This window comes from Euprymna scolopes, chromosome 27, assembly GCF_053919585.1.
Source record: "Euprymna scolopes isolate OS-2025 chromosome 27, ASM5391958v1, whole genome shotgun sequence".
NCBI classification, from domain to species: domain Eukaryota; kingdom Metazoa; phylum Mollusca; class Cephalopoda; order Sepiida; family Sepiolidae; genus Euprymna; species Euprymna scolopes.
In genome coordinates, this window is record NC_136508.1 from 51,130,333 (window position 1) to 51,140,249 (window position 9,917).

The 9,917-nt window shown below is 34.9% G+C and overlaps 1 protein-coding gene across 1 annotated transcript in view; it reads right to left on the reverse strand.

Moving 5' to 3' along the window:
• Window positions 1-9,917, reverse strand: part of LOC145248852 (cilia- and flagella-associated protein 44-like) — a 228,307-nt gene that overhangs the window by 63,900 nt on the left and 154,490 nt on the right. The window contains exon 25 of the mRNA XM_080110575.1: window positions 5,912-6,075. Coding sequence (XP_079966701.1) covers window positions 5,912-6,075 — 164 coding nt within the window. The remainder of the gene's footprint in view (window positions 1-5,911; window positions 6,076-9,917) is intronic.

Genomic DNA, 9,917 nt, shown 5'->3' on the forward strand with positions numbered 1-9,917 from the left:
TGCCATGAATGAATTGTAAACTTCTCTTTGAGAATCGGTCAGTTTTTCTTGCATATTTTTTGCTTGTAGGGAAAGTTCTTCAAGATTATAAGTAACTTCACATTGATACTCTCTCGCGAGTCTTTCATCTCTCCCTTGCGTTGGTGCAGGTAATCCATAGCTTGCCAATGGTTGACCGCACATAAGGAGAACTTTTTCTTCAATTAGACAAAGAGTTTTATTGTAGATGTCCTCATTAAAATCTGCTTCTGGATTGTTAACTTCTTGCCTGTATCTGTGAAGAATGTCTTCAGATATTACATCACGAAAAGCCATCCAGATCTCAAGAGGATTTCTTGGCTCACAGGCTGTTAAAATTATCACAAATAGGCTTCGCAAATTTGAAGGTGATTGAGTGGCACTTGCCTCTCCTACTGCTTGATGCAAGTGATGGTCATTTTCTAGAAGGCCTCGAGCAAGGCACGCTGCTCTGTATGTTTCAAACACCTGACCATTGTATGCTCGCAAATTTTGAAATGAAGTTGGACCAGCAACCTCATTGAGCAACAGGCGTAAGAAATAACACTCCCCTGCTTTTGGACTAATCGTGTAGATTCTCCCAATGCATGGTGCCTTCCATACATCATCATTTTCAGTACCTTCAACTTGTACCCCACGCATTCTTCTCATCCATTTCTTTGTCGATTTGTTCCAAGTGTAAAACTCAGGGACTTCTACGTATTTGAGACCCCTTGCAAAGTCATCCTCATGGCAGAGTTGAAAAAATGCTGTCAAAGTTGTGGCAGGCGGTGGACCTTGGGTTCGTTCCAGAGCAGTATCAGCTGAGAACATGACATGCTGCCCATTTTCAAGATGAACAGAAAGTTGTACAATTGGGGGGAAATGTTCATGGATGGGATGTTCCAATATCCTCCAGGCCGCCTCTGAACTGCCGACATACCTTGCATTCTGGAACTGCTGGATCTCATCCACAATGTGACTTTGTACTTGGCCTTGTTGGTTAGCTGCTCCATCAGTTCTTTGTAGTTCAAACACTGCTTGATCACATCCTTTATTCACGTATTTGAGGACATATTTGATGCTTTGGATCGAGCTGCAAATTTCTACGTTAATGTGAGCGTTGAACTGCTGAAGGAGGACCTTGTTGTACGGAACAATCCACTGGTTTGTTATTTCTTGATTAACATACCGACCATTTCTCTTCATCCTTATTGTACCAGTCTGGCCTCCATCTTCTGGTTTTCTTCGCCTGTACTTGGGGTAAGAGTCTTGGCCTTGCTCGGTACACTGAAGAAATTCTTTTGGGTATTTTTTGGAACATTTGTTGTCAATCGTACATGGACACTTTGGATTAAATGGTCCACAAGGTCCATGCACCATATGTGCCATCACTTTAGCATGAAGATCAGGATCTTCCTCTTTGTCAGGGATCTCTGCAGATATGCAGAGATCCATTTTTTCTGGTAGAAGTTTGTCCTCTGGGGCCTGCCAGGTGAGGATGTGTGCATGCGGCAGTCCTCTTTTTTGATATTCAATACTGTACAGGAAAGCCCTCAACCTGCCAAATCCTCCCTTTTTAATAAATTCAAGTAACTTTTTTAGCTTCTGCCTGAAAACCCTGGCAACAATATCTGGACGATCCTGAGGGTCTTGCCCTTGAAGACAATTTTCTGTAATTTCTGTCCACTTTGGATTTGTTGTGAACGTGATGAAGAGGTCGGCTCGGCCCATTCGCCGAACATATGCCATGGCATCACTTTGACGCTCAAACATGTATCGAGGGCCTCCTGTATAAGTTGCCAGAAGAACAACTCGTTGACCAAACTGTTCTGGATTCCCATCCTCCCTAAGAATTGAATCTCTCAAGTTGCTATAATTGTCAGCTCTCAGGGTCTGTTGCTCACGCCTCAGGAACTGTAAACGTTCTGTTTCAATCTTGCAGTACACATCCACCAGCCATTGTTGAAATAGCCTTCGGTACCAGAGAAAATAGTTTCCAGGCCGAGTCATTAAATGGTACGAATAAAATTGCTGTTGGGTAACTTTTCGCCCATTGGATGCCTTCATGTAGATGTTGTAAGATGGAGAACCATAGGGGTACATTAACGGGTACATTAAAGTATCGTAGAGGGGATGTAGTTCGGAGATCCATTTTAATGTATCATTTCTAAAACGCAAGACAATATCCCGGTTAGCTGTTGGTTCATTCTCCATTAATATTCCAATCTCATACGTTGTTGTTGGAGCATTGAATCGCCGTGGATGCTCTTCTTGCGGCCTTCGGTCTTCCCTTATGACAACTTTATGTTCTACCAAGTGTTCTTCTTCAATCCTCTCCTTTGTTGTTTTCAGCTGACAAATGAAGCTGTTGTTCTCATGTAAAAATTCAGTCAGACTTTGGAGAATGTCTCTATTGAGTCTACTGTCACGTCCCCGATTATGTAGTTCCTCTTCCAGACTATCCAAGAAGTAGACTTGAATAAACTTTGCTGTTTCATCTTCAGGTGGTAAAAGACTCCCAATCTGGTGGCAAACCTGGCCTCGAATTCTAAAAGAAGGATTCCACCCATGTACTGCCACAATTTTGTGACCAAATGATGTCATTGCAAAACAATTGTTATAACTGCGTAGATTTTGCAGAAAATCTTTAGAGATGGGACCATTGCCGGAGAGCAAATCTTGAAGCAACTGAGGCAGTGGTGGAAAGCTATCAAGCACAACTTTGCCAGAAGAACAACAACAACCAGGGGGTTCTCCTTTAAATTTTACAGCTGAGCAATGTTGACATACTTTGTCCATTTTTCCTATATCAGCTGTAGTGAGAGAGTCATTTTTGTTGTAGAGCAATCCTTTTCTATTGCAGTGTTCTATTTCATGGTGTCTCAAAGCAGTCATTCGTTGTCTAGCTGCCTCGTTTTCTGTCAATTGCTGGGACAAAGTCATACTCTCTCTCCATGCAGCCTCTCGTTGTTGCCCTTGGTATAGGCGAAAGCTTCGTTGGGTTTCCGATTCATTCTGATGTCGTTGAGCTACTCTCAACTGACCTTGTGTACGTCTACTTACCTCATATAATTCATTCGATCGTAATATTGCTTCTCTTTCCAGTGCATATCTTTGCCTTTCTTGAATTTCATCTTGTGATGAATTTAACCGCCTTACAGCATGTCTAGTTCTGTCAGCTTCACGTTGGGTTTCTCTTTCCAAATCTGACAGTCTTGCTCTCCTTTCTCTTTGACGTATCCTGTTAAGTTCTAGACGTCTTTCTCTATCTGGATTGTTTTCATTGGAGCGAATTGCAGCAACTCTTAGTCTATTAGCTTCCAATCTTTCCATTCTTTCTTCCTCACTTTCGTTTCTACTTCGTTTGGGTGGCATAATTTCGGTTTTAAACGGAATTGTTTAACGATATTAATGATTGTAAATTAATTAAGCGTAAAGGAAATGTATACTAACTGAAATGGACGAACTATAAATAATATTTCTGAATAGTACAATTATAAACAATTATATTGTACCTATTTACTATGCCTCCCCACGGGACAGAGTTAGACACCAGGGTCGTTTTTTAACGTGGAGAAAAGGTACAAAAATAAAAATTGTCTCAGTCGTGAAGGATTTCTCCTCCACCGAAAGAGAACAAGAAAATGAAGTGCAGCATCTGAAGAACAGATACTACACTTTGATCTTGACCAAAAGGAATGAATAAAAGCGACCTACGTGTGACTCATTACTTCCGGGTGTAAACGTCACAGTCTAAAAGTAATAATTAAAAAAAAAAAGTAAATGTAAAATAAATGTAATACCAACTTAGGTTAACTAAGTAAACAGTACAATTAAAATAGTTCTATTAAAACAAATAATTACTAAGATCTAGGTAATTGTTAGTCTCATTGTTATGGTTTTAAAGAAAAAAATGTGTAAAAAAAGTTCTGCTTTTGTGAGTACGTGTATTTCTTTTAAATTACATAACCTTTTTATTTTATTATTTATATCTCTTTTAAATTTATATATTTTGTTAGTAAACTGGAAGAAATTCAGTTGAATAAAACCTTGTTCGTGTTCTTTACGTTAAACTCATATTTTTATAAAAGGTTCATCCGGTTTAAAGAAAGCACTAAGTTTAAATAAGACTGGAAATAACTAATTCAATATATAAATAGAAAAATGAAATAAATATAAGCTTTAAGTCTTAAGATAGTAATAATCAAAATGTAATAAATTATTTGTAGTTCAAATCTATGATAAGACAGGCTTTCGAAATAGGCTCGACCAGAAAGATTAAATTGGAACGAAATTATAATCTCGGTGCCATTTTCAAAACAACCCCACAAAAGTAACGGTATCCTGCAGTTGGTTAAAATGACAACGTTGGTTGTAAGAAAAATGTAAAAGAAAATGCGCTTATCTGTTTATTTTGACCTGTTTTATTTAATTAAAAAAAAATTGGCTATAACTGGAAGAGAGCGTTATGTTTTGGGGGTTGTTTAAAAAATAGAATGGAAATAAAGTTAGTTCCGTTTTAATTGTCTTTAATTGCGGCAAGCAAGCGCTAACAAAATCGAAAAATCACTGTTTACATTCGAAATGTTAACTTTTATAGGTTTACAGGTTTGCTGACAAGGCTGGGGGTGTTTAATACAATTATTTTACTAAATTGATTTTTTTCATTTAAAAATAAAATTATTTCTTTTTTAATAAAGTTTTATTTTAAAATATTTGTTTTTGTTTATTTATATAAAATTACGATAGTTGAATTGTATTCTTTCAATAATATTGGCAAGTAAAATATAAAAGATTAAAACGGAACGAAATTGAAATTTCCATTACATTTTCAATACAATCCCAAAACATAAAGCTTTCCTCGCAAATGAATTGTTTTGATAATATACGTAAAGTGAAATAAATCGAATATAAAATTAAATGAAAATATATTAAATAATTAAATGTTAAATAGATTTTGTAAATAGTACAGTTGAAATGATTAGAATATTTCCAATATGTAATAAGGTCGAGGTAATTAGTTAAAGAGATTTAATATAATGTGATATGCAAATGAGCATAAGTCATTCGATACGGGGGTGGTTTGTAGACTAGTATATAAAGAAATTAGGCAAAGATTCTTATATCTCCTATAACAGAAACATCCTAAAATGGGTTCTAATGTTTCTCTACCAGGAGAGATCTACCCTCTTACCTCCTTTATATTTCGTTGATGATGGAGAGCTGTACACACAGACAGAAACACACGAACCCTATTACTTTATAAAAATATAGATAGATAGATAGATATATATATATATATAAGGGTTTTTTCTCCCGTCACACGAAAGTTAGAAATATAGAAACGCCAGATGATACTAAATATTTAGGGGAATTGAAGTAACAAATAGCAACTCAGACAACTCTCCACCTTCAATCTATTTCCATAATGAGACGTCCACCCATAGTGCAAGGGATAAAGTGTTGAATGATTCTCAGTTTTAAGTTGACAGTACAGACGATACTAAGAATATAATTAAGAATCATTTAAGAGTTCTACCCAGTCATGGCTGACAGAATGAAAACACTCTATTTTCCTTGATTAAATAAAAGGTTCAGTTCAAAATTCCATACAAATTCCCGGGTTCATCATAAAGATTCTCGAATTTGATAAGACATACTCGAAAATCGATCGAAACGCTATGACAATAACACCAAAGAAATATAAGTTTTTTTTTTTAATAAAATACGTATGAAATACATTTATAAACCAAATTATAACGCAATATTATGAAAATAACCGAATATTTAGTTGTTGAAAATTAATATTGCGGCGATAGACGCCATCCTCACAATTTTATACATTTTTTCTTCCCACATGATGGTGAATTGAAGAAATTGTAAAAACATATTCCGTATTCACGTTCCTTACCCGATTTCTTCTTCGATCTTCAAAGCTGCTTGCAGTGGAGTCGGCTCAACATCGGAAGTGGAAGTTTCAATTAAATTTTCTTGGGCGGCAACTCGTTCTGGTTTGAATTTTATGTTAATGGTGGACAGGCTTCTGACAAACGAGAACGACCCGATGCTGCCTCGCTACAATGACAAACATTTAAACATGATTACTTTAAGTAGGTTAAATAGAAGTCGCCCCAGACAAGGTACGAAGCCATTTACTATAAGGAGTTACAAAAAAAACCAAAATAAAACAAAAAGACTTCAAGGTCAAAAACTAGTTACCGATAAGTGTTAGATGTATAAATTGTGAAGTGATTATGCATTATACGACCCACAATTTCCACAAAATTACTCGGGTTCGCCTGACAGCTGGCGACAATAACTGGAAAATGCCAATCGCAATATGAGGAACGAACGCAGTGTCAATTTCTAGCTAATATGAATCTAAGCAGACGACTTATACATAAATTGGAAGAAAGAAAAATTTAATTTTAGTCGAATGGGTTAGTGTTTAAGTAGGCACCGCCAAAAATGGCCGCAAAATCAAGTTGTTGTTGTTTTTTAAAACTAAATTACATTTATTACAATCCATTATTTCTGAGTAACTTTTTTTTTTCCAGAAAGATAAAACTCTGAATTTTATCATATAGAAAACAGAATAATGTAAAACTTTTTCTACTATTTTTAATTCAATTTTAAATGTTAAATTTTCCCAAAAAGTTAACAATTGATATTTTTTGTCTTGCACAAATAACGTACTTAAATATTTAAAAAAAAGGGTTTTTGAAATAATTTATTTATTCATTTATTGTCTAACTAAGATTTAGGATGATTTTCTAAGAGAATATGCAAAAATATTATAATATAAGTACCTGAATTTCAAATAATTCCACTTATTCATATAGGTAACCAGACATTTCGCGTCGCGTAGAGTTCAGATCGACTCTGTTTACGTTTTCTTTTGATTGAGACGAAAACTATGGAAGACCAAACAGGCCAAAAAAACTTATTTTTCAGTGACGAAAATTTCAATGTATTATTAAGCTGAGGCTGGCCAGTACCAGATGGGTGACCATTTGTATGAGTTTGGTTTTTAATGTGTATGTGTGTGGGGGGCAGGCTCCCCAAAATGGGGGGAGGGGGCAATTTAAAGCAGAATAAAAAAAAATTATTTCAGCGCGTTTGGTCCACCGTAGTCGAAAGGCGGCAAACGTTTTCAAACGAGATCGAAAAAAATGATGCTATTTTTAACACAAAGGGCACAATATTTATCGAATTTTTTTTTTTTGTATCGATTATTCAAAGCATGCTCTGTTTAATAATGGTCATGCATTATTCGGCTCGCTAAAAAAAAATTGTTAATTTATTTATCAAAAATTTTAAAATGGCTTTTTTCGTATAAATATAAAAATTTTTTTTTTTTTTTTGCTTAACTTAAATTAATTATTTTACTTAACATATTCACCGAATTTCACACTTCAAAACTCAAAAGCGGGATAATTAAACACAATCGAAGTTCTGATATTCAGACGTCAAAATAAGGTATGCAAACAATGTTTTTTGTTTGTTTTTTTTTTAATCTATAATTCTGTCCCTTACAACAACACAATATGTTTTGTTCAGTTTCAGATGATTATTTTAAGCATATTTGTTCCCACTTCAAAACAAGGGGGGGTTTTGTAAGCAAAAAAAAATATATATATATAAATATCGTTTATGAAAAATAAGTACACTGTTATAAAGTTCATTCTTCTCCTAATAATCGGTGAAAATTTCGTATTGATCGGATAATTACCTGATTTTTGGTAGATTTTTAAAAAGACGGTCCGTCAAAAAGTACTGACCTGCCCCCCCAGTTTTGGCGGTGCCTATGTTTAAGGTTAGGTTAGGGTTAGGATTAGGGCTTACGGTTGGCGTTGGGGTTTAGAGTTAGTGATTAGATAAATGGTTTGTTTGTTTGTTTTTTTCGTTTTTTTGTTTGTTTATTTATTTATTTTATTTTTTTATTTATTTTTTTTTTGTAGCGTTTTTAAAATTGAGGAACGCTCGGCCGGCTTTTTCCTGTTATTTCCATCAGCTTTCGAGCTAGCTGAATCAATTTTGTGGAAATCGCGGGTTGTACAATGCACAAGTACGGATTCTGAACAAGAAGACGGTCATTCTTCACCGTTTGTCAGAAACGTTGCTCATGGAATGTAAGGACTGTAATGTAAAGACTGCTGAAAATAAACCTATGGCCCACTAACGGTCACCCGAAAGAAAAAAAAAAAAAAACTTTGAGGGATCAATCAGAGTTTAAGGATCCCAGCAGCAGGAGGAAACAAGGGGAACAGTTTTTGATTGACACCAGTTGACCTTCACTTTTTTTTTTTTTTTAGACAGAAGTCACCACTTATCAAGGTCCAGAGGCCCCTCGAGGATAATGGTTAAAGGGTGTACAGTAGTCAATGGGACAATATCATAGGAATCGTTAGCAGTGTAAATCTGGTAAATTGAATTAATTAAGGAGAACAGCTCATCAAGAATTTGTTTAGATTGAAGACGACCATATTGTAATCAGCTGGAAAACAGGAAAATGGAAGACAGTTCCACAGGCAGTTCTAAGAAAGAGGCTTTGTTCATGGAATCTACGTTTAGGTTTTGTAAACGCATTCTGTAAATAAACATTTTTAAAAAATGAGTTGTTCGGTTTTTCTGCTAGTAAGATTCATTTTTTTTTTTTTTTACATTTATGATTTGAATACGGGGGGGGGGGCATTCCAGAAATAACGTCTACAATTTTTTAACTCCAAAAGTTGAAGAGTTATGAAGACGGGAATGGTAGCATTACAACAAGCGACCTTTTGTGCTCCAGAATTTATTTTTCTACATAGTCACCACCATTCTCAATGCACTTTTTGCCAGCGATGAACGATGGCTGTGTGCAGGCGTCCGAAGCATGCTTTTTTTTATAGCATTGTTCCAAATATAAAACCTCCTATTTTTTAAATAAAAAGATTTGAAGAGTTACGAAGGCAGGATTGGTACCATTAAAACGAGCGACCTATTGTGCTCCAGAATTTAGTTTTCTATATAGTCAACACCATTCTCAATGCACTTTTACCAAGAAGTCAATGGTACACCTCTGCTTCTGACACACGTCCATGACAGGGATTGCTTTGTTAGAGTGTCACACTGTCAATATGTACAACAGAGAGAAGAAAATTTCAGGTCATGAATGCATAAGTTCAGTCATCATAACAATGCAATTTGCAATCCTCTTGGATACTTTACCTTTCACCAGACTATCCATTCACATGAAATCACTTTTTTATTTACCCTATTCCCTCTGTTTCATTTTTTCTTATCAAGTAAGATCTATGACTTACTTGTAGTTTCATAAAATACTTTTCCCGCATTTTGCTAAATCCTACCCTCTGATGAGAAGGAAAGTAGTTCTTTGAAACTCCGCTGATTAAGAACTATCCACTTACTTAGTGTTTCCTTTTTAAAATTAAATATGTTTTTAACTCTTTTTCAAAGTGTTTTTTAACATGTTTTATTAACTATTTGTTCTTAAATATGTGTGTATATATATATATATATATATATATATATATATATATATATATGCTTTGAGAAAAATAGAAAAACCGAATGAAATTATTAAAACAATCAACGTTTCATCCTTATTTCAGAGGACATCTTCAGGATAATTGAAGTAAAAATGCAAGAAAAGAAAAAGTCATAGATCGTACGAAAAAGAGGACAGTTTTTGAATCCTACCCATGTCGGGAAAGGATATATATATATATACATACATACTTCAGAATAATTTTATTTAACAATCAGTTGGTATGGAAACCTGTGATTATAAAATACAAAATATTACTGGCAGTAATATTCTATAAGTACTATCCCATCTAAATAAGAATTGCTCGATATGCAAGATAGAGCAAATAAATTAATTGTAGTAATTCAATGAATTTCAAAAAACCCTT